This window comes from Mizuhopecten yessoensis, unplaced genomic scaffold (genome assembly GCF_002113885.1).
Source record: "Mizuhopecten yessoensis strain PY_sf001 unplaced genomic scaffold, ASM211388v2 scaffold8811, whole genome shotgun sequence".
NCBI classification, from domain to species: Eukaryota; Metazoa; Mollusca; class Bivalvia; order Pectinida; family Pectinidae; genus Mizuhopecten; species Mizuhopecten yessoensis.
This window is the reverse complement of record NW_018407733.1, coordinates 541018-567081: the sequence shown is the minus strand read 5'-3', so window position 1 is coordinate 567081 and position 26064 is coordinate 541018. Positions and strand designations below refer to the sequence as shown.

Here is a 26064-nt window from a genome sequence, read left to right as displayed (position 1 = left end):
GCCCGCCCACCCGCCCGCCCGCTCACGTGATAACATAATACGTCCCCGTCTTCGACGGGCGTATAAAAAGCTTGTGGCATAGTTTTTAAAAAGTGTGCTGATGAGTTGTGTACCACTGTGTAACATTTTCAACCGTTCATTGAACGTTGGTATCTTTCCAAGTATTTTTAAAGGGGCTAATGTTATTCCCATTTTTAAAATTGGTTAACGTCATGAAGTCTCTAATTACAGACCAGTAATTATATCTGAAGTTATATCTAAAGTTTTCGAAAAACTGGTTGACGTACATTTTTCTAATTTTATAAATCCGCTTATCTGCAATGAGCAACATGGTTTTATGCCAAAAAGGTCTACTGATTCAAACCTTGCATGTTTCACCGATCAGATTTCCAAAGCCTTTGATAAAAAAGTAGAATTACATGTTGTATATACTGATTTTTCAAAGGCATTTGAAAAATATCTGAGTAAAGCACAGATTATTATTGCATAAGTTAAAATTGTATGGTGTAGAAGGTAGCATTTTAGATTGGTTTACTACTTATTTGAAAGACAGATTCCAGCGTGTTACTGTCAATGGGGCAACATCCAATTGGTGTGATGTAACTTCCGGTGTGCCTCAAGGTTCAATACTTGGACCTAAACTTTTCCTTATTTTTATCAATGAACTGCCATCTATTGTGATTTTCTAAAACTTTTATGTTTGCCGACGACAGCAAATTTTTTAAGTGTGTAAGAACGTTGTCCGAGTGTGAGCAGCTACAGAGCGATATAGATAGAGTGTATGATTGGTGCACTGTGTGTTAAATGAAAGGGAATGTGAAAAAGTACTGCCAGGTCATTTTTACATACAAGAAGAAATATATGAATTTTAATTACACTATGAACAGTGACAACCTGAAGAATGAATGGTGTGTGAAAGATCTTGGTGGTTGGCTGACCTCTTCTTTAGTACCCACATTAGATGTACTGTTTCCAAATCAATGCGAATGCTCGGTTTTATAAAACGTACATGTAAAAGTTTTAAACAAATACCTGTTTTAAGGTATCTATATATAAGTCTTGTCAGCAGTCAGTTAGAATACTGTTGTCAGATCTGGTCTCCTTACCAAACATCACCAGGTCGAAGTTGTCCAGCGTAAATTTTTGATTTTTTTGCTGTTTTAAGGCACACGTAGACTACAATTCCATGGCTTACGCTGACACTTAATGTAGGTATTTTAATCTTCCCAGCCTCGAACATAGGCGGGCATTTTTAGACTGTGTATTTCTTTACAAATGTTTTAATAGTGCTTTTGATTGTCCATATTTAGTCAAGCAAATGTGTTTTTTAGTCCCTGGTCGTAATCTACAATCAATTCGTTTTAACCAGTTTTACTGCCAGGGAAGTAGAATAAACGTTAGAAAGTATAGTATTTTAAACAGGATTCAATGTAATTTTAACTATCTTGATTTTGCACCAGACTGTGATATGTTTTGTTCCTCTCTCGCCAAGTTCAAAGTACGGTTAAAGAATAGTTGCTATCACTAATTCCTTTTGTTTTACATATGAGTATCTTTTAGTCTGTGTTACATGCATAACTGACTGTGCTATTTTATACTTGTGTTGTAATGTTGTTATCCATTCTGTAGGTGGACCCTTGGGTCTGTTGAAATGGAAATAAATAAATAAACTGATTCCAATATTTACATATATACTTACAGTATTGTCATCTACATTAACCTTTCCAAAGCTGACATCAGTATTTTCCGAGGCCAGTACCTACAAAACCAATAATAATTGTCTCACTTATTAACATCATATTTATGTTGTGACTTTACTTTTCGATTATTCTGCATAATAATTTCAGCAAGTTAAATGAAAGCTGGATCAAGCGCAGAATTTATGTTGCTAAATCTTGAAAATGGTTTCAAGAATATGGACTCTGTAACCAATTAACAAAGCAAGAATTTATCAACAATTCAGTACATTACAAATAAAATTACCTGAATTTGAGGTGCAATCATCCTGCAGGGTCCACACCAGTCAGCATAAAAATCTATGACCACAAGTTTGTCAGTTGCCAAGAATGCATCAAAATCTGCCTATAGAACAGAAAAGAAAAATCTTACTGTACACCCCTGTACATACAGCTGAACTGATATATAAAGGTGAAAACTGACCAATACAAATAACTGAAATTTTTCTTGAAAATATAATTTAGTTTTACCTTAAAAGTGGATCCAGTTAGAATATATTTTAATTAATATTCTTAATATATGACTTTGTAGCTCTTCATCCTATCAGGATATTGGCCAAATATCATTACCCAAGGCCAATTGGTTAGTGAGAAGTCCTATCAGGATATTGGCCAAATATCATTACCCAAGGCCAATTGGTTAGTGAGAAGTCCTATCAGGATATTGGCCAATAAAGAGAAGTCCTTTAAAATAAAAGTTGTTATTGCATCTTGTGCATGTAACACATCACATCGTCTGTTTCCATGATTTAAACATGTTTATTTTTTATAGTAAGGTCAGTGACATTTACAAACAAGAGTACCGCGTAGTAAGGTCAGTGACATTTACAAACAAGAGTACCGCGGGGCGGAACAACATTCGCCCATCGAATGCCATATAGTGTTATATACTTTCTTACATTGAAATAAGATCTGCAGCATTCTAAGAGTGGTTAGCTGACATGCTATAACGCTACAACACTCACCTTTCACAACGAAGTTAATGTTTAACTTTTTAACTTAAATCGGTGAATCAAAATTCTTTTAAGGGAGACACAACTTCATATCATGCTTATAATGTATACCAAGTTTCAAAGAGATCCGTTGAAAAATGTAGCAGGAGATTGCCGGACAAAAATCAAATACTGAAATAAAGAAAGGGCACTAACTTTTGCAAAAATTGTCGAATCAAAATCCTTTTCAGGAAACACAACATATCATGATCATTTCGCCTACTAAGTTTCAAAGAAATCCGTCAAAAATTGTAGGAGGAGTTCTTTTATTGAAATGATCGTCTGCTGGATAACTGAACTACTCGGTAGTGAAGCGGACATAAAACCTATCAATCAATCAATCAAGTTGTTTTCACTCGTAAACTTAATATTGAACGTACCTATCGCACAGAAAAAGAAAGTTTTACAAATAATATCGTCGCGTATCAGGAAAGACTGTTTTTAGGTCGGGGCTTCACAAACATTAAGAGAAACGATTCTTGAATCACGAACAGACAGTCGCTAATGGCTGATGAAAAGTTTGAAGTTATTTTTTCCAATAAAGTGGCGTATATGATTCAACACACCAGAGACTTGTAGTAATAAACAATTTTAATCTGATGCGATGAAAAAATAACGAGTTTCGGGAAGTGCTTTGGCATGTTGGATAGACATAGTACGTAGGTAGTCCAATACATAATCATGCAACAAATCGGATTGCAAACATGGTATAAATGCTAAGGGTTTAACTATTATTTGTTGCTTAGGATAGTAGCCAGAAGTAATTGTGAAATGTTTTTCCACTGTCAAATTATCATATTTTTTTTATCTTTCATGTTATGAACTTTTTCATGTTACTATGGTAAAGTTCTTACTTTTGATATGAACTGTTATTTTTTTAACAGGTCATGGAAATACAGAAAAAAGACTGGTACCTGTTCTAGCCAAGGGTGGAATCGTTACAAGAAAGGTCTTTGATTATATAATGTGTTGCATTTCTGATGTCAGTTTTTTGTGTGTGATAAATACAAATCTTTTATATATCTGCAAAAAATGTTTTGTTTTATTTTCCTACAAAGATCTTGAAGTGAAAATATCAACAATGCAGATGTTATAGCAGTCAGAGAAAGCCAGGATTTGTTCGATACATTTGTAAATGTTATCTTAACACCCAAAACGACGTTACACCGTGACGCCGTCAAAAGTCTCACACATTGTAAAACCCAGTGGAGGGAGATCTCCCACACTGGACTCCTAAGAGGTTGGCAACCCTGCAAAGGGGAATTACTTTTGCAAAAATTGTTGAAACAAAATTCTTTTAAGGGAGACACACCTTAATATTTCATATCATGGTTATAATGTATACCAAGTTTCAAAGAGATCAGTCGAAAAACGTAGAAGTAGATTGCCAGACAAACAAAAGTTTACGCCGGACTGACGGACGACGCTATACCATAATACTCCCATCAAATTTGACTGGCGTATGAAAACAGAAAGAAAATGAAACCAGTGGAAAAAACAAATAAATGGTCAAACAGCTTATTTCTGAAAATTTAACTAAAATACAGTTATATCAATGTCAAAGGTCTTGATTAGTTATTCACAAACAATCTTGAAATTCAATGGTGTGTTTCTCCAAGTGCAGTGAACAAGGATGAGATAGTCTCCACCCAAAATGAGAACTAGCGTACATCAGGAAGGTTCTACATGGCTCGGACAGAGTGTACCAGAATGTCAGCACCTTAACCACTTGGCAACCTCGGCCTCAATATCTCCTACGCCTAGCTACAGGTTCGTTTTATCATTTACAGCCAAAAACATCCAACACCTGACGATCGACTACTGTTTGTACACATGTATAAATGTCTTAAGTATACGTATTACATGTTGGACATCCTTCAGAAGCCAATACATGTATACAGAGAATATTACCGTTCCAATTCATGTCAGGTAGAACTGTCGTTGGTACAGGAATTACAAGGAAAGGGTTTTGCGTCGGACATAATGTCATTGGGCAGTGTTTTGTCTTTTTCATCAAATAAAATTTGGGCAAAATGGATTTACACATAAATTAGTTCTTTTCACTTCGAGATTCTCATCAATTTTTTTTCATTTATGAAATTTAGTCAAAACTCAAAAAATGTATTAGGTCTTTTTCCGAGTTTTTTCCAGCGTAATTGAAATATGTGGTTATATTTGTATGTTAGATAAACATCTTGGAGATTCCGATATGTCTATCTATATTGTGCACTTCTTATTATGTAAAATGTAGACTCTCAGACTAACACCCCGGCACTCCCAATCTTGTCCCTCTGTTAAAAGGCACTCTATATATCTCCAGATCAATGTAGATCCACACATGTGTTAGCTATTGGATTTATTTTCCACATTAGCTTTTTTAAGTATATAAGGCCATACGTTGATCATTACAAAGTCGACTTGCTTCGTTTTTTACTGATCGAATAAATTAACCCTCAGTAATAAAGACGGAGGGTAAATTTGATCACTGTCTGTCTTTTGTTGATGAAACAAATGTTTGTACCGAAGAATTATCTTCAATTTGTTGTAATAGATATGGTATTCTCATAAAAAAAATCAAAGAATAAATAAATATACCATTTTTCTTCTCAGTAAATGGATCCTTATCCTTCACTATGTCGTCCACATTGGTTTTATAGTTGCCGTTATCGGTTGGTGTGTCACATCAATTACGCAAAGAATCAACCAATCAAATTCAGTTTTTAACCGCGCACATCACAACGCAACTAAGATATTTTTAAAAATTGGAATTCTATATTGTCTATTCAAAAATCCAGGTGTTTCAATGTCATGATTGAGAGGCATAGACGCGCAAGATATAAAGTGATAAAATTTATCAAGATTTTACAATGTGTGTGAAACCACAGGTTTTAGCCTCGTCTGTCAATACACCCATAAGATTATATTATGAGTGTATTGATAGACAAGTGTAGTTAAACTGCATTATTTTTTCTGTGTAGTTGTTGTCTTTCACTTCCTGTTTATTTCAGAAATCAAGTCCGTTATTCAATTAGTTTGCATTTTCAATAAGTTTCCACAAATTGTTCCACACTGCTTCAGGAAGGTTACGCATTTTCGCTACACACATTTTAAAATTCACCAACAGAAAAAATACGACCGTTTAGGCTTAGTGTTAAGGTTCCGTTACAAGCTCATATCCCGGAAACGTGGCAAGGCATTTGCGTAATAGATTCGATATAGGCCTAAACGTTACTGTCAGTACAGTATACCAACACAAAGCTACATGAAAAGTATTTGATATAGGTTTAGATATGATATCGGTATAACAGTTGTTTACTAGTTTACCTTTGTGCTCAGCGTTTCGATACTCATCTTGCTTCTTGAATCTGTTACAAAACCGATGTTGAACCTCGTGTGACCCGATGAACACCCTCGTCGTTAAGAGCACGCACTGTAAATCCAACTGCGAACAACGATCGCCAAAAAAACGAACCAACCTCACGTGCTGTGTCGCATTTTGTATTTGCACATTATTCCGATTGTTTATAAATTCTGACAAAATTAGGATTTTACCAGCTCTGAAATGAAAAAAAAACTAGAATAGAACAGAGACGTATATAACACATACGGTCCACGTTTTCGGTTAAACGTTTTCGGTTAGTGTTGAATAATATTATATAGTCTCTGAATAGAATAAAAACATATTTCAAAAGTTGCGAAGTTTAGATTTCATTTTTTTTTTTTATTTAAGACTAACATTAAGTTATAGTTTAGTTTATTTTCCGATACAGGCTCTGTTACATGATTCTCTCCACAGGACTCAAACCTTTTTTTTTTTAAATATATATATATAGACATGTACACATATAATATGAAAATTCGGGTATGGACATCACGTGTTTAACAAGTTATGTTAGCTCTGTAATAAGTTCCTGATCAATCCGTGTTTATCAAGTCTGTTCTTGAATATATGTATTGATGGTGCTGATATCACATCCTCTGGCAGACTGTTCCATAATTTTACTATTCGTAAAGAAAAGAAGTTATTCCTTATTTCAATGTGCGTGTGTTGTGGGTAAACCTTTTTTTCTTTCGGAATAGTCCTGCCACACAATTTCAAGTTAAGGACATTTAATGCGTTTCGATCATAGACAACACTCGTTATCTTGTGTATTTCTATGATATCACCTCTTGCACTCTTTAACTCAAAGTAGGTAACACTAGATTTAGTTTTTTTAGCCGCTCCGGATATGGTAGATCCCTAAATCCCGGTATGTGTTTTAGTTTAAACATATTTTATTGTACAAAAATACAAATTGATCGGACAACAAGTTATTACAACTTAATAAAGTCCTCTCCTCAATACATATTGTAAAAATAGTGTATATGTTTTTGGGGAAAGGGAAAAAGATAGGGTGGAGAAGGAAAGGTGGGGTGGGTGGGGGTGATGAAGGGGATGGGTGTTACCTAGGAAAGTAAACTGTAAACTGTGAAATCGATCCGCATTTGAATAAACTATAAATTATACAAATTTCATGACATGCATCCTGGTAGAGTTATTTCAAAATGAACAGAATCAATGTAACAAAGAAATCAGGCAAAATAATGAAATACAATTTTATAAACACATATAACAACTTACACATAAATAAAAATAGAAAAGTAATTATAACTATCTAAACCTATTGCTGGATTTGATGTAATGATGCACATGTCTAAAGATACTTATGTTGTTTTCTGCCGAAAGTTGACTTTTACCAAACAAAAGTAGTTCTAGATTAAAATCAACATGCAAGGCATTCAAATTTTGGAGCTGGGTGTGTCTTTCGTTGTTAAAAAGTAAGCACTCACAAAAAAGTGAAAGGCATTTTCACAGGGATGGCCACAATAACAAACTGGACTAGCAACCAGATTTACTTTAAACAGACCATATTAAAGTGGAATACACTGATGTCTAAGATTATTGTGCAAAATGTTCAATTTACGTTCGCCGAAACCTAAGTAGATTGGTGGATAAGATTGTACATTTGAAGTTAACGAGTTTTTAAAGGATTAAATGAAGTCAATGATCATACTGAAAGGTTTAATGAATTCCAACCTCGAAGAATTGAAGGTATAAAAGATGAATTTGTTACAGAAAGCCTGAAAGGACGAATTCTATTATCATCATTGTTTCTAAGGGTGTAACGGTTATTTTCTGCAACGGAAGATGGCAATAGAGAATTTAAATAGTCCGGAGTTAATTTGTTGTGCATTTTATACAAAAGTTGGAGTTTTCTGCATTTTCTTCTATTCGAAAAAGTTTCTAGGCCAGTTTCAAAAAGTAAGTCTTCAATTCGGGCATATGAAGGAAGACCAGTTATAATACGAGACGCTTCTCTTTGGGCTTTCTCTAACATTTCTGATTCATAAGTTGTACAACCATCCCACAATTCACATGCATATTCTAAAACTGGTAAAATAAATTATTTATAAATCTTTAAAAGATTATCACGATCTAATAAGCATTTTAGTCTACGTAAGACGTTGACTTTTTTCATAACTGAAGTATATATTGCACAAATATGATCCCCCCATTTTGCACTTGAATTAAAAATTACACGTAAATGTTTATGATGATCACTAAAATTTAAAAAATTCGCCGTTAAATTCTAATTGTAAATCTTCATCAATTTCAACCTAGTTTGAAACAAAAATTACCTCAGTTTTGTCTGGATTGAATGTTACTAACCAGGTTTGTGACCATGCATTAAGAGACTCGTGATCTCTATTCATAACCGTTTGGATTTCTAGACATGAAGAGGATGATTTTAACAAAGAAGTATCGTCTGCAAAAAGACGAGAGGTTGATTCAAACACATCAGCAATATCATTAAAATAGATAAGAAACAAAAGAGGTCCAAGAATCGAACCCTGAGGAACACCTGCTTCAATGAAACCGAAGTCGGGGTAGAAATATTCAAAAAGACTCTCTGGTGCCTCTGAAATAGGTAATTTTCCAACCAATGATATAATTTCCCTGAAATTCCATAGGATTTTAACTTAATCATAAAACCCTTATGCCAAACCCGATCAAAAGCCTTAGAAATATCGCAGAATACCATACATACATGTTTTTTTTTCTTTTAGAGCAATACAGATGTTATGATAAATTTCAATGAGCTGATATACAGTAGAATGACCAGGCAAAAAAAACCAGACTGGTGCTTATAAAAAAGTGAGTTTTCAATAAAATAATTATGCAAGTATTTGAAAATTACCCTCTCAAACACTTTTCCAACTGTACATGTAGATAATAAAGAAATTGGCCTGTAGTTAGAGGGAGAATGCCTGTCACCTTTTTTAAACAGTGGCATAACTTTGGCTGTTTTCCAAGATATCGGGAACACACCAGACGATAAAGACTTATTAAAAATGATTTCAAGGGGAACATAAACTGTTTCTGATGTGTTTCTTAGCATATGTTGACTGATCCCATCCTCACCGAGGCCTTACCAAGCTTCAATATCTGCAAAGTATCTCGTATTTCATTATCATTGACTCTAATGGACCTAAGACTCCTCAGTTTTTGTCTCGATGAGAGGAACCGCAGTATTTCTGTCATCTACACGAGTTATATTACAAAAATAGTCATTTAATAAATTAGCGTTGTCTTCGTCACTAGTAACCACATTGTCAGAAACAGGATCTACAAGAGTAGGTATAGATTGTGTAGTACCAGACGATTGCATTAACCTTTTGATGAGTCTCCAATAAGCTTTTGGATCAGAGGACGAGTACTCTTCAATAATACCATGAAGATTTCATAAAATAATTTACGGGCATATTTTTTCATGTTATTGACCTTATTCCGTTGATATTTGAATTTGCTGGTGTTCGAAAGATGTTTGGTTGACCTCGCAATTTTATGCAACTAATCTCTAATTTTTATTGTTTTTCTTAATTCAGAGGTCATCCAAGGTTTCTCTTAGGTCTCATAGTTACATCTTTTGATGGAATACATATATTTGCAAATTTTAGGAACGTATCAGTAAAACGATTACAGGCAGTATCAACTGAATCACAAATTAAAAAAAGTTCATTCCAATTATAATCAGAAATAAGATAATTAAATCTGTCAAAATCTGCCTGTTTTTTCAGCCAAATTTTACACTTAAAAATAGGTTTGATAATACAGGGAATATCAATGCAAGCAATACAACCGTCATGGTCACTCAATGAATTGTCTATAGTTATAACAGAAGAATCAATACAGGAAAGCGAGTCGGTTAAAAGTATAGGATAAAGTAGACTAGATCGAGTCGGTCCAATACGAGTTGGTTCATTGTAACATTTGACATACTAAAGGAATTAATAATATCAAGAAAAACATGGTTACGAGATGCAGTTAATAAGTCGACATTAAAATCCCCCGTGATTATAACTTGACATTTGGTGAAATATCTAGAGCAAGTTTTAAAGACGTACGAAAATTTTCCCAAAAATGTAAAACAGAATGTTCAGGTCTGTAGTCCTAATCAATAACCAATACAAAATTTGGTAGAGGGATTTTTAACCAAATAATCTCATCACCTGGATACGTGTTTCGTTGCCCTTCGTTGAACTATTTCCAGCATATCAATATAGACCTAGGTACAGACAAGAAAACAGTCAACCCTGCTTTATTAAAAGCAACTACTATATGTAAAATGTGGGATATTTTGGAGCGTTAAGAATGACACTAAAAATGAAATTATAATAATCAACATTTTATTGGATAAGCAGACACAATCGCGAGAAAACAATTTTTCTTGCGGTTAACTCCCCTTACCCATACTGTTTTGTGACCGCTAGTGAAACTCGCAACTATTGAATGAATGGTTATTTTATAAAAGGACAATTAGTTATCTGAAGATATGTTTGTTTATTCATCTTTTTTTTGTATTTCTAGTGATATAATATATCTGGTAATATATACGTCTCTGAGACGTATCCCCTATTTAATGAGTGCCCAGCGTAGCCTTCTTTTATCACGTTACATGTTATGGCTCTATCTTTGTCCTGTGTCTCTATGTGTGAAAGTGTGTGACAATTGTGTTTTGTTGAATGCCTGTTATTAATCATTTTCCAGGGGCCTGTTCGTTTATGCGGAACAACCGGTTTAACCGTTTATAAATGTAACAATTTCGGGTATAAATCTTGGCAGACCTGCAAATGTGTATGCAGGCCTTGCAAGGCTTTTTTAAGGCTCGCCGGAAAGCAGCATCAGATTACTAGGTCCGACCTTATTTAATAAACGAACAACAGTGGTCCGATCGGTTTGACCGTTTAAACGAAAACGGCCTAGCTCGCCACAAATGTGTCTTGGCTATCTGAACAAAACCTTTAAAGATCTGGTTTCGGCCAAACTTATATACGTTTAATGAGTTTTTCTATGATAAGAACAAATAGGGAAATTATTTGTGGTCTGAAGTCAGAGTTTCTATGGTTTAAACAAGTTCTGAGGGTTACACATTACCGCCCGTGATCATAATGGCGCGTTTAAGACATAACCTGTTAGGCTATAGGATAGCCCACGCAAAGGTAAGCATTACTCCTTGCAGACATTTTCGTTTTACGAAGTTATTTAAAATTGTACCGAATAATTAGCAATATTGTGTACATTTTCAGATTATTAGGGTCGACTATCACGTGACTTTCTGTTTCCCCACCACGTGATTTTTACCGGTTGTTGGTAGCCAAGAATTCCAAGAAGTCCAAACACGTAGGAAACAGCTGACACACGTGTACACACAATATCTACGTTTTGTAAGTTTACACGACTTTAAATACGAATTATTTGACTAACATCTAAAGGTATACTAATGAATGTCTGTTGTTGTTTGATTATGTAACGCGCAACTACCGGCTTTGTTCGCTTCAGTCTTCACGTGGTAAGCTTATAGGCCCTGAGAGTGGCTATATGGTTATATAGCCTGTTGGACTGTTTGTGGACATAATGGAATGTCAGTCATAATCTGAAGTAGTTCAACTTTACGCCCCAATATGATCCCTTTCTTCTATAGGATTTGTTAAATATCTTGGACCTATTTTCACTTTTCCATGAACAGGTACAGTACACATGGATAGTTATAACTTATGTAATGGTCGGGCTAATGCAAGTCTATAAGCCTTGCTTATGGTGGTCACCTACTTGTACTGTCAGAGAGAACTAGTTTACAATCTGCCAATCACTTATGTATCTCATGTAATATCAACGTTAGTGCAGGCAAATTCGCCATGCACCCAAATTCGCCACCCTGTGACGAAAATGCAATATGACGTCATAATACATAAAATGTGACGTAAATAACGTCACCATAGTCTTCAACACAGTTAAAGCCTTCAAATATTTTGACAAGAAGAGGTATAAGAAGGGAAAAACTATACTTTTAATCAAAACAGTTATGAAATATCTTATAACACAACGAATCTTAAAAATTTGGTCTGTGTGACGGACATCTCGTCAACTAAACTCATTAATCTGAGGCCAGTTGGTTGTTATTTAGTGTAAATTTATTACGTACACATGAAAATACCCATATCTTAATAAAGCTAATTGTTTTTCTACAAGTGTACTTTGGTACATAATGCAAATTGTTTTTCTACAAGTGTACTTTGGTACATACATACAATGTACTGACGATCCACTGTGTTTATGGAAATGACGATCGGAAAGATTCGCGATTTGATGATTCTTCAGTTTCCATTTTCTTGCAATGTGTATTTAGAATACAATCAACCAGTATCTTTTTAAAAGTATTGTTTGCGTCTTACATTCAACAATCTTACAACACTTATATTAAAATACCATCTAGAAATTTTCTAGATTTATATCTGAAAGGAATTTGTTATCGGCCTGAAAGTACTGCTGTCATGGATCGAAAGATCTATTCCTTATGCACAAGATAAAAATAAATTACATGCCTCAAACAACCAATACAATCACTAAAACACTAAAAACATATTTTTTCAAACTTACTCTGTTTAACTCTAGTTTTTTGATAGCCCCGCCTTCTAATGCCACCTAACTAAAATCTCGCCAGCTTACGTCATAACATTGGGATATACCTTCGCTAACGCGAGATCTCGTCAAGTCTTGTGACATTGCTCATGGCCTAATTGCCATTAAAAACATGGGTTGGTATAGAAAACGTTTGAAAATACTTTTCGTAATGATCTTTGAAACATGTTATTGATACCACCTAGGTAGTACATAAAGATTAGATCTTTCGATCCATGTGCGACATGTGTGTGAAATTGACGATTTGTTCTAAAATATCAGTTTGAAGTGCGCTCCGGGCACGGGTCGCATATTTCCCCCTTATTATAGAGGGCCGGAGTTCTGACGTTAATCGACGACAGACCGATATGAAAAAAGTCGATAAAACGTCAGAATAATTCGGACTACTCCGACATCTGTTGCTGTACTGTGCGATTACATCCAAATAAAAACAAGGGAGTAGGCCCTATTCAAAACATTTGTTCCTAAATGAACTGTTTACAGTGAAGAAATAAAAAGTCTAAAACATTAGTCATATTAATTATATTTAATTATTCCTTTAATGCACTCATCCAAGTTCTGCAAATGAAGTGAATAGCAGCTTACATAAAGGCATAACATAGACATTTATCCCTCCCTTTTGTCCTCTTTTTAAGGACAAAGCATTAATTTTGTGTTGATAACAAATCATCAGTACATTATTACCCCATGCCCCATTCCCAAAATTATAAAGTATTACCCTTCCTCCATTCTTCAATATCTAAGAGTGACAAGATCTGATGTGCAGCAGGCCTAGTTTACGAGTTTCTTTCATCTGCGCTAGGGACTTGCGAACTTGCAACGTTTCACGGTATGCCAGAGGTTCGCATCCTGTTCTGCAAAATCACTGCTTGAATGGAGATAGCAAATCTAAAAGCCAGATCTTTAAGACCAAAATTGTGTCGCAGTCTAATCAATGTTAACAACAGTTTATCCTCGCACTCCATGTTAACTATGTCTTTCCTGTTATTATGGTGTTTTGGGGCCGGAATAGTGAGAAAGTCAAGTAGGGCCTGGAATGTTGATAATTTGAATCCTGTATAATATTCAAATAATCCTTGAATCTGTGATTCCTCCTTTAAAATATCCTGAACAGTCAGTGGTTTGGGTTTGTCATCACTTACAGGATTTCCCAATGTAGCTTCATGTTGTTCATACCACACTCTGTATTCATTGATTAAGGCTCCAGACTGATGAACTTGTTGTTGTGGCCTCTTGATTTCAGCTGCTGCTGATAGCAGTTCCAAAGATGTTCCTGAAAAAAAGTTCTATAAATAAATCAAATTCAGCTGATTTTATTTTATTTTTAGTCTCAGAAGAATGACATTGCTTTTAACAATGGGAATGTCATGTCTTGCTGAGAAATGATTTATACCCAACCAGTAAAAGTTAGGTTGTCACCTTGATACCAAGATTTGGTGGAAATGTCAAAGGTTGCAATGTTGGAAAAGGCAACACGGTCCTAAAGTACCAACACCCTATTGAACAGACTCAGAGAGAAAAGCCTTACAGCATCTCAGATGTTCAAAGTTGTAAACAGAAAGAAAGGTCCTACTGATGCTATGCTAAGAGATTTGTTTACAATAAAGACATTCTCTTCTGTATCAACAGATTATGGTATTAGTAGGGGGAAATTTGCCAGAGAAAAATATGTCAGTCTAAAGTCTGTCTAAAACATACATGTCCATGATTGTGGGTTAGTGATAAACAATGAATTTTCCCATCTAGCCACCACACCTGATGGTAAAGTATGTGACAAAGGGGAGACTGGTATTGTGGAAATAAAATGCCCCTTTGTAGCAAGGCAGATGAGTATTACTGAAGCTTGTAATGTGATCCAGAATTTTGTACCTAGTTATGAAAACAATGTTGTAAAAATGAACAGAAAACACAACTACTATGTTCAAATACAGGGACAACTGCTTAACTGCTAGTCACAGGAGCTCCATGGTGTGACCTTGTTGTGCTCACAACAAAAGAACTGTTTGTTGAGAGAATTTATCCTGATATTCCATTTATGACCAAAATATTACTTCAGCTGTCATTTTTCTACAAGTATCATGCTTTACCATACCTCAAAAGATAAGGTATACCATATATAGCTTTACCTAAATCACACCAACTGAGCAAACCCAATAATAATTTACACACATACTTTGATATTGCCACAATTTCACATTAGAACTTGAAGCCTTTAAAATATATTGGTTTGCAATTCCTAGTCTCTAAAAATTGTATTAATTGATAATAGTTATACATGTATACAGTGAAACCTGTCTAACCTGACATTCACTGGGGCATAACATACTGGTAAGATTACAGAAAAATAGTCTGTCAATAGTCTAAATACACAGGTCATATACTATTATTTTCATAACACATGGGATTACAGCATTATGTGTAAAGTGTCTGAATAATCAGGGGTCGGACGAGACAGGCTTCACTGTATTTTATTCCAGTTAAAACTGGTATTAAATATTTAATGAAAACCAATACAATTGAAATTGTACACAACAATACCATAAGTGTTCTAGGACTATATACATATGGAGACTACATGCCAAATGAGTTTGATGTATAGTGCATAGTTCAGTTTCTGGTTTTATAGATAAAATGATATTTTGGTATCTTTCCATTTTCAAAATTTATCTCAGCTTTATACTAAAGCATATCTATACCTTGGACATCAGTTTGTACAAGATCATGTTCTTGCTGTGGTGCTGCTACATGGCCAGTACTGTCTGGAGTGTTAACTGGGACTGAAGTGGGCTGGGGATCCTCCATATCATTGCTCAGTTCAGTGCTGTGTCTTGACAATAAAGAAATGAAGAAATTATTTTATTATGGGTTTTCAAGACTTAAGGTGTAACCATAATTATTTACAATATGATCTCAATGTATTCCTCTTTTGATATATCACAACATTAAGACATGGAGAATGGGTTGAAAAAACCACCAAAGACTCATTGGTTAGAAACTAGAAAGGGATACATCTTTCAATAAAATCAATCACTTACAGTATAACTACATGCCCTGGTTTAATTTATATAAAAAATCTCACTTTAGAATGTCTATTTCAATTTGTATGTATGCACACTTGACATTTTGGGAATAACAATTTGTTTATCAAAATGTTTAAACACCAAGGTATAAAGAAGTTAATTGATTATAGCTTATCTGATTCACTGCAACATATTTTCTGTCAGGACAATACTTTCTACTTGGAAAATCTATAGCACTGAAAAACTGATCATAATTACAAATGTACTGATACATAAAATACTATTATGGTCAAAATTGAAATGTTCATTATAAGAGCAGATTCCTTAGCAGTTTTCTTGGTCAAATTAACTCACCCAACAGAATGCCAGAGTCTCCAATGAAGGCGGCACTTTTTATTTCTCCTCCATTAGCTGGCAAAGGAACGGGGTATTCTTCTGATGGTCCCAACTCACTCATGAAATGCTGAAACAAACCAGAAGTATATATGACTTGTAAAATCAGAATGAAAAGGGAGGTGCTTTATAAACATAACAAAATTAGATATATCATGAACAGTATCATGACAAATTAATAGTTTCTTCTTTGGATTGTTACATATTTTTCATGGATTTTTTTTATGTCACTTGCAACCATTATATCAGTAACATAACAATATTTTAGATAACAACCCTACCGTCTGTGTATTTTTCTTTATCAAGAGTACTATCAGTACAGTACTGTACTGACTGAGTAATATTGTGCATACATGTATATGTAACACCAAACTTCTGTGATTTTTCTAAAATAAAAACAACATTGAGATCACATGATTGATTGCTCCCTGTACATGTCGTGTACTCTCGTTAAAGTCTAACGGTAAACAGTAAACAAGTATCTTCTACTTTCATTTTGTTGACATAGGGGCATGTAATACAGCTGTAATGTAAACAACTAATGGGTCAACAAAATTTTGGTTTTATTAAGATTAAAGATAATAATTGATATGTGTTTGCTGCTTGCACAACCGCAATTCTTTATATGCGTATGAATTAAACCAGCAGAACACAAGACATCAAAATAAGAAATGAGGATTCCGCTGTGCATGCCCCTGTGTTGGACCGACAGCTCTTATGTTTACACAGTGTCATAACAAGTTTTGCTCGAGACATATTAAAAACATGAATGAAATTGAGGATTATGTGAGTATTGCCTGTTTGGTCAACCATATTCTCTGCTTTACTACATTATATTTTCTAATATCGGGATATAAACATACCTTTGAGCAAACGAACTTGTGTCTATCTATATGTATATTTGTTGCGTTAAGCTGCGAATGGGGTCGTCCACAAGCCTTCACCCATCTCAGGCATGTTTCTAGGTTGGTTTTAGGGTTTTGGAAAGGGATTAAATGTCACACCGTTCTCCAATCTTTCTGCATATCGGCTGTCGCTGTTGCAAGTTCCCCAGGAGCACTTCTTCACCATTATTTCACTGCCGTTAGTATTTACCCTCGTGTCAATGTCCGACAAAGTTGTCGGAGGTAATGGCCGACAATCGAACTCGCGCTCTGATTGGCTGAATTTGTTTAGCAACCGCGTTGCTAACAACGATGTGGAAGGGTGAATTAAAAGCCCTGGACCCTCTCATCCTGACCCGATGAAAAATATAATATTGGGCAGCGATTTGGAAGTTTATATTTGTTAAGGACGTTAAGGACAGAGTCTTTTTTGCGTATCATGTTAATTGACATCATCTCGGCCGATACCCGTCATCTTTCTCAAACAACATTAATCAGTTTCTTCAAGTTACCGAAAACTAACTATCACAACTAAGAAAAGCCATGTATTTCAATGTTAATCATTGTTACACACACACATTTGGAGCTGTTCGTATCAGTACAGCTTGTGTAACATAAACATACAAAATTTTACTTTTAAACACTTAGATTACTTGTAAATTAGTTAAATGTTTGAAGGTGGCGAAACTGCCTGCACCTTTGAGCAAAACCACGGAAGGCCTGATGACGTCACAAATGTTGCTGCGTGCCGTCATTCAGGCATGTTTACAACAATGTTTATTTATATGCATTTCAGTCGAGTCTTGTTCTGTATTGGTGCCAATCGGCATTTTGATACATGCCTATTTGGTCGAATTATTAACAGAAACCCTATCTAATGTGACGAATTTGCCTTGACTGTCGTTACCAATTGAGCTACCTGGTTGCCAACAATTGACCCAGTCCAGTTCTATATGCTTTCTTCCATACTTTTTTGTGGTTTCAGCAAATTTTATTGTGTTTTTCAACAATAGGATTTGACAACAGGCATAGTCAGTCCTATTCCAGTATGACAAATATACATTAATATATATACATTAACAATGTTGTATAATTAGTACATTTTTGTAATTTACGATGAGTTAATTAGATATAATTTTTTTAACCATACATCGTTTTCTCTCTTATCCACACATATAAAGTCGCGACACATACACACCCTTCCATGCACCCATCCACACACACTTAACTCACACACAAGGAACAGATTTACATATCTTTAATTCTTTATAATGATAAGAGATTTCATGTAATAATATAATACAGGTGATTATAAGTCCATGTTAATTAAACATTTTAGTTAGATTAATATAATTCTTAACTTTAGAAAGTTATTTTCAGGCGAAAGTTCATTATCACCAGATGTTAGTAGATTGCCACCAATAACCCCCAATTTGAAAGAAACTATTCTTATTAATATTAGTCTTTGCTTGTGGTAAACTAACAAATCTAGCATTTCTTAAACCATACATGTTGTTAGTATTATTTATGAATGGTTCTATTAAGTGATTTATTATGTTATGCATCAGACTTAATCTATGATTAGTTCTTCTTATTTTTAAAGTCTCCATAGTTGTCTTGAGATATAATTTACAATAACACATACCACTTATTAACCCCACTATAATGTTCATGGCTTCTATTTGAACTGATTCAAGAAGATTAGCCTCACCAATTGAACAGTTATTCCAGATAACATCTGCATATCGTATGTCGGACCTATTCTTGAAAAAGTATAATGTCTCCAATGATTTCCTATCAACTTTGTATTTAAGCATTCTTAATATATTAAAATGTGTACAAGCTTTATTATAAATATCATGAATATGATCCCCCATGTTCCCTTAGTATTGAATAATAAACCAAAGTGCTTATGAATTATTTCATTGGGTAAAATCAGATTATCAAAGAAAAGGGGAGGACAATTTCTATTTCTCCTAGATACAGTTATAGTCCTATTGTGTTTTGGGGATTGAAGTTAGTTTTCCAGCTATGTGCCCATTAGTTAATATATATCTGGATCTTCATTCAATGCAACACTTTGAGTGACCATATCATCATTAAAAACAACAAAAAGTGAAGTGTCATCTGCAAATAACTTTACATTTGTATCTATTTCATGGGTTATATCATTTATAAAAAGTACAAAAAAGAACATGACCCAAGACTCTACCTTGTGGGACACCTGCAATTACTGACTTAAAATTAGTGCTATACCCTTCAAATACAACCCGTTGTTTCATATCTGAGTGATAATTTGAAAACAATCATAAAGAGTTCCACTTATTCCATATTTTTTATTTTGATTTATATATTTTTTCTACATCTTTGCCCCCGAAGACTCCGCTATTTACAACCCAAGTTTTGGTATCCCCTTGCCAAGCATACACCAAATGCTTGAAACAAGGGTTGGTCACAGGCACCACTGTAACAGGAGAGGAAAACTGCACGGCAATACCAGGTTAGAACCTGGGACCCTCCGAACTCGAGACAGACGCTCTACCGATTGAGCTACCTGGTTGTCGATGATCGACCAAGTCCAGTTCTGCTATACAGTGGAATCATCTGTCTTCGACATAGGAACTAGCCTTATCTGTCGGCTCAATACACGCATAATATTATTATATTATTGGTATATTAATAGACGAGGCTAGTACATGTGGTCTTGGTCATTGAGTTGTCTCACAGTCAAGGGTAACTCGTGATCCAAACTTATTATTACATCAAGTTCGATCATCTTAGACTTGTGTGGCAGATTTTAATTGTACATAGGATTACCGTCGCCTTCGAGCTAAAGGGAATTTTCCTTTAGCTCAGTGGGAGAGCATCCGACTAGTCGGTGATTGCTATTCGATCCCCGGTGGAAGAACACTGTATTTTTTCCTCATACAAATTGTGTCCGTGACCCTCCCTGTAGTGACAGGCAGTTAGAACCTAGGTTTTTGTGGTGTTCGAGGGGGGACACATTTAAAAAAGGGGAAGGAGTGCTGCAAACTTTCATTTTACATAGGATTACGGTCGCCCTCTAGCTTTGCACTTGAGGAAACTTTCCTCTTAGATCAGTGGTAGAGCAACTAACTAGGAAGTCAGGGGTCATGGGGTCGATCCCTGGTGGAAGCACACAGCTATCTTTCCTGTTACACTTGTATTTAGATCAACAAAAGCCATATCTGTATTTGTCAGATCAACGTTCCATTTCAGTGTCACTTGTTAAAATACCACTGTAAGAATATAAGACTTTTTCATGGCAAGGGTGTAGGATAGGGAAATTTTACCCAAGGGTTTTCAAATTGAAGCCTGGGGTTTTACCATATCTGAAAATCCAGAAGATTGATGTATCAAGGTGATAAGGCATATGATTCTAGAAACAGAAAATCTGTATCATTTACATTAACAATATGTTTGTATCTCAGACTGTGACTCCTTTGTCAGACTCAGGGTTTTTTCAATGAACAAGCAATAAAACTTGAAGGATGCTTCACCATGTGCACAGACACCATGTGATATACGCATTGCAAAATTTCAGTAAAATACCCGACTTTTCTAGTTCATTTTTTTTTTTATGAGTTTGAACTCATTAATGTCAAAATCTAATGTATAGAATGTACCAATACAAGGAATGACTCCTTTTTGACAAATCATTAAATATTGTAAAAATACCCTGAACCATAATTTTAGCTTTTTTGTGCAATGAATTGATGAAATTTGAGTATAAAGCAAGCTGTAAGGAAGGTGTTCTGCTGAGGTTTCCTCCCACATTAAGAAACCCCACAGGGTACCATTCAAGCCAATACGAGTGATAATTATAAGTGCACGCAATTTTTGTTATATAACTGAAGTTTATTATTATTTTTATTATGCATTGTTTTCAATGTTAATACTTATCTTTGAAAACATGAGTGAAATGACTGCCAAAGGTTGCCTCCCTTTTTGTCGGTCAAAGATGTTGGGCTCTGTACCTGACTGATTGGTTTACTCAACATCATTATTACAGTACCCTTCTAAAACTGGAGTACCAGTGACAGACTGTTTGTTTAAATCTTTTTATCACTATTCTGGTTTCTCCTTGGCCTTTGGTCACAATTAATGCCTACCTTATACTAAACATAGATTGGTTTAATCGTCAACATCAACGCATACCTTTTCAAAATTGGAGTGATGTCGACTGACTGTTTGCCTCCATTTGGATGGTCGGTGAACGTCAATCCTGTTTTATTCTTGGAGTCCGTCCTTAATTGATTATTTGGTATGTTTAATCTGCAACATCAACACATACCTTTTAAAAGTATTGATTTATGAATCAAAACTGATGACTGATAATATTACTTGATGATGTTCTTAATTATAATCCTCAATGTGTTTGTGTATACTCGTTTACATACCTCAAACCATTAATAGATTTTCCCCTTTATGTATAGATATAGCATCTGTGCTGTTGTTTGATCTAGTACTGTTCTTAATGATCATTCATTAACAGGTCACCAGCACATCCTGATACAATATTGATTTACTTGATTTTGTCTTGGAAAAATTATTCGGTTTCCATGGTTACTTGTCACCAATATTATTGATTCCAAACACCTGTGCTTGTAGCTAACGAGAGGACATGGAACTTACATGAGACAGAACTAAGACCTATCTGAAGGCTTTCTCAGGTTTTTGTATCGAACTGGATAAATGTAGTCAGTCACTGGTGGTGTTGTTTCTCTTGACATCATCGTTAATTAGCTGTTGGTTTAGAGTAAACATGGGATGTATAGAGCATACATAGAAAGTCTACGATTACAGAAAGTGTGGTATAATTCTGAACAAGACCTCACCGTTATACATCAGGCATCCGATCAGTTCGAAGACACACAGAACTCAGCTTTTTCAAATTCTGTGACGTTTGAAACTACAGAAATAAACATCATGAATGGTAGTAAGGTATTTACAGTTTCATAAGAAGAAACTTATGCTTATTCTTTGTAGAATTTGTTTTTCCTTTGCAGAAAATTTGATTATTAGCTAGGAGAGACAAAAAAAATAATCCTAGGAGTAATAGTTTCTTTGTTACATCTTGATAGTTCAGTGCAAAGTACAATTTTTGTAATCATGACTTTTCCATAATATTGAAATGTTCAGAGTTTTCAAAAAATGAACAGCATGCTAAAAAGACTTGTTTAATCCTGACTTTGTTCCTGTTCAAATGCCATTTTCCTGATTATGTAAAGTATTTGTAAATGTACAAAAAATTGTCTGATAAATGTGTCGTTCTAAAGTCTGTTTTTTTGTGTAATTTCTAGTAAATAACATTATTCTGAAGAATCATTTCACTGATATGTTCCCTTTTCCTTTTTTCTAAACAACATATTTTCACATCTTCGATTTAATGCCAAACCCCGTTATAATGCCAAAATTTTGCTGGACAAATGGTGGCGTATAGCCAGTTTTACACTGTCTTCCTGAGTATTTTTCATACTTTGCTCAGACCTTAATGTACTTTATTTAATATATTATAGTATTATCAAGCATCTTTGGTTAACCATACATGGTTGATGCCTTGTGTATGGTATGTCAACATAGGTGAAATAATAACAGTTGTATGATGAGAATTACCTCGGGTGTGTTATCATAACTAGCCCAATTCCACAAGGCAAGGGACGAGACATTGAGTGTTTCTTTTGTCAAGCACTGTATATTTCATACTTTATACATATCTCAGTTTTAATATTAATGATACATGGAAATGGCCAAGTAAGTTGTGCAAACTATCGTCTAAAAAACAGTCAAATTTCTTTGAAAGCCTACATATTGAAATATATGCTATTTTGAATCCACAGTGCAGGGAATCTTTCAATCCTGTATAAGTATTGGACAATTGTTATGTTGATGCTTTAGATGGTCACAAGTAACATTTACGATCTTAATCTGTTTATTTTGAATTCTTAAAAGAAGTCCAATTTTCCGCTTACTGACGAAATTTCATTACATTTTAGAGCTTCTAATAGAGAAAGAAACTGTATTTTAAGAAAAGAACTAGGTTGTACCAGTCACTTTGATACAACCTTTTACACAATGTACAGGTCATACTTAAACAGGTGGCAAGCTTTAAGTAGCAGATACAAAATATACAACCTACATATCAAAGAAAAAGTGATCTGATCTTTTTTGTCAAGTCGAAAATGTCACTTAATTACTGCAGCAGGGATCAGCTTGAGTTCCTTGCACAAGACATAAACAGATTTGATGGCTCCAGGGTACTGTACAAGTGTTATAATGAGTGTAGAGGTTGCTAGAATGTCTATTGACCTAATTTGAATATACAACAGATCAGAAGGTTTTACGATTATGTATATATTGGTGGCACACAATTTCTATTGATTGTTGAGTAGTATTGATGTAGTGCTGAGTGTAGATTGTCAGGCCTGTCACGAACACTCCTCGGCTTGAGCTCAACAACAGTGGTGGGAGCTAATTTATTTAGAAAAAGACTTTCAGGAAAAATACTGTAAAATGACATAATCATAAAAAGAAAAATTAGTCTCTGCAAAATAATTCTGATTCCTGTTGCAGCACGACATTAAAAACAAACCCTTTTGATTAAAAGTCAAACTGATCAAGGTGATTAGTAAATCATAATGACGGCCACCTGATGATCCTAGCAAGAACAAAACATGACTACTGTGGCTGAATCAAAATGTGCGTCTGGGGTGTTTTTTTCACAGAGAAGATTGAATTGGTCAAAATTATAATCTGTTGCCTTCATCAATATAGAACTTGGTACTTGACCTTTTTCTTGATTGCTATTTCAACCCCTTTGTGGTGTTTCTTAACCCTTTCACCACTGTAGACCATAATAGACTCATCCAGATCAATTGTATTCTACTAAAGTTACCTAGGGGTGAAAGGGTTAACTAGGATGGTAGACCATTATATAATCTATTTGTTACAATGTCTATCCTAATGAAGAGTCAAAAGTATGCAGTGAATGTTAATGTAACTGGTTAAGACATGATTTCTAAATAGTATAATACACCATTACTGACTCACTTAAATTTCTTTGTTTTTCTAGAAACCAGCAATAATGGCCGAATTGAGATTACAGAAGCAAGCACCCGAGTTCCGGGGGACAGCTGTGGTTGATGGCGAGTTTAAGGACATATCACTCGCAGACTACCGTGGAAAATATGTTGTGTTCTTCTTTTACCCAATGGATTTGTGAGTTTCCTTATATCTTAGAAAACAAGAATTTATTGATATTTGGATTGTGACATATGTTTTTCATTAAAATTATACTCGTATTGAAGTCAAAATCATTGCCATTGTCTGCATGTATCTTTCTTCACCCATAATTACATGTATGTTTTTTAAAAGTGTCTTGATCTAAAGAAGGTTTGCAATGCACAGTTATCAGGTCAGGTGTTGGTGACATTCACCTCAGGATTATAGTCTGAAATCACTGTAAAGCTATCTCCTTTTAAAAAAATTGATTGAGCAGAGATATATATCTCCTCTCCGACAAGGAATGTTAAGAAAGAGACAGTTATTTCAGCCTTAAAATTGGGGGGAAAATGGAAAAAAATCAGTTAATCTTGGCTGTGACTCATGTTGAAAAGACTAGCACTGTCCCCGTTTTGAAAGGTATTTTGATGATAAATGAAATGTATCAGCATCATTCATTGAAGGTTAACACAGTGTTTGGTCACTGTCTCAGTGTGACCTTCACCACTAGATCAAAGGTCAGACAAGTGCAAAATAATGATGCATATTGACTGAAATAGGGGAACATGATTTTGTTTACAAAAAAAATCTATTTAATTAATATTATTAATCAATGTAAGGTTCAAGTTTCTTCAGAAAATTTCATTATCATATACCAACAAACTCTCAACACTATATTCAATTAAAGATCTAATTAACACACTTGTTATCTTTCCAGCACGTTTGTGTGTCCAACGGAGATTATAGCGTTCAGTGACCGAATTGAAGAGTTCCGAGCCATTGATTGTGAGGTTATTGCATGTTCATGTGACAGCCAATTCTCCCATCTAGCATGGCAAGTATTGTTTATATTCTACTGACCAAACCACTTGTCATGGAGCTGAACTATGTACTCTCTTGTCACTGGCTTCAGGGAGAGGACCTTTCCTTTAGCTTAATCAGTAAAGTACTCGATGTGTAGACATAGTCAAAAATTAAAAACAGACCTCTGTCAAATCTTCATCAAGAAAATTGTTTTTAAAAAGGACAGGGTTAAATTAAAGGGACAAGACATTCTTTTCACAAACACACTGGTCCTTTGAGTAAATGGTTTTGAAAAGTACTTGCCAGAAAATAAAATATACTAGTCTCAAGTTATAAGCTTTTCGTAAAAACAGCCTTAATGTATTTGTGTATCTTAACAATATTAAGTTGTTCTCTGACAAGTAACTAATACAACTGTATGCTGTAAGGCCAAATAGACAAAGTACTGGAGTCTGGTCATCAGTCCATCAGTCCATCTAACACAATGAAACCTTTAACAATGTCAGAGGAAACATTTGGGGTAGAAAATATGATTGTGATAGAATGCAGAAATATATACAAAGCATCTCTCAAGTCTCTTGATGTAACAGTTTAAATGAGGTGTCAATCAGGTCATTTTGAAATCCAAGATGGCAGGGATTACAGTGTTACATTGTTCACTTTATAGGTAATATATCTACGTAGTTTTTTAGGTCACCTGAGACAAAGTCTCAAGTGACCTATTGCGATCGCCTTTTGTCTGTCGCCGTCCGTCCGTAAACAATTCACATTTTCGACTTCTTCTCCAAAACCCCTGAACCAATTTCAATGAAATTTTGCAGGGACCTTCCATGGACAAAGGTCAACAAAAATGGTTGCCGGTTTAGTCCTAAGCCCCCAGGGGCCTGAGGGGCGGGGCCAAAAAGGGTCAAATTGACTAAAATTTCAAAAATCTTCTTCTCCAAAACCCCTGAACCAATTTCAATGAAATTT

At 34.8% G+C, this 26064-nt stretch overlaps 3 protein-coding genes and 1 pseudogene across 3 annotated transcripts in view; 2 read left to right on the top strand and 2 right to left on the bottom strand.

Annotated features, from left to right (window-relative positions):
- LOC110456609 (thioredoxin-2-like) overlaps positions 1-6171 on the bottom strand; it is a 15291-nt gene extending 9120 nt beyond the window's left edge. The window contains exons 1-3 of the mRNA XM_021507443.1: positions 6053-6171; positions 1984-2082; positions 1700-1759 (exon numbers count right to left, since the gene is read on the bottom strand). Of these exons, the coding sequence (XP_021363118.1) occupies positions 1700-1759; positions 1984-2082; positions 6053-6079 (186 nt within the window). The 5' untranslated portion in view covers positions 6080-6171. The remainder of the gene's footprint in view (positions 1-1699; positions 1760-1983; positions 2083-6052) is intronic.
- A 5044-nt stretch (positions 6172-11215) lies between these two features.
- LOC110456586 (uncharacterized protein C8orf76-like) overlaps positions 11216-26064 on the top strand; it is a 44512-nt gene continuing 29663 nt past the window's right edge. The window contains exon 1 of the mRNA XM_021507407.1: positions 11216-11269. The gene's annotated coding sequence lies outside the window, so the exon portion shown is untranslated. The remainder of the gene's footprint in view (positions 11270-26064) is intronic.
- LOC110456587 (peroxiredoxin-2-like) overlaps positions 11369-26064 on the top strand; it is a 19163-nt gene continuing 4467 nt past the window's right edge. The window contains exons 1-3 of the mRNA XM_021507410.1: positions 11369-11494; positions 24140-24285; positions 25007-25123. Of these exons, the coding sequence (XP_021363085.1) occupies positions 24152-24285; positions 25007-25123 (251 nt within the window). The 5' untranslated portion in view covers positions 11369-11494; positions 24140-24151. The remainder of the gene's footprint in view (positions 11495-24139; positions 24286-25006; positions 25124-26064) is intronic.
- LOC110456613 lies at positions 13263-17233 on the bottom strand (annotated as a pseudogene).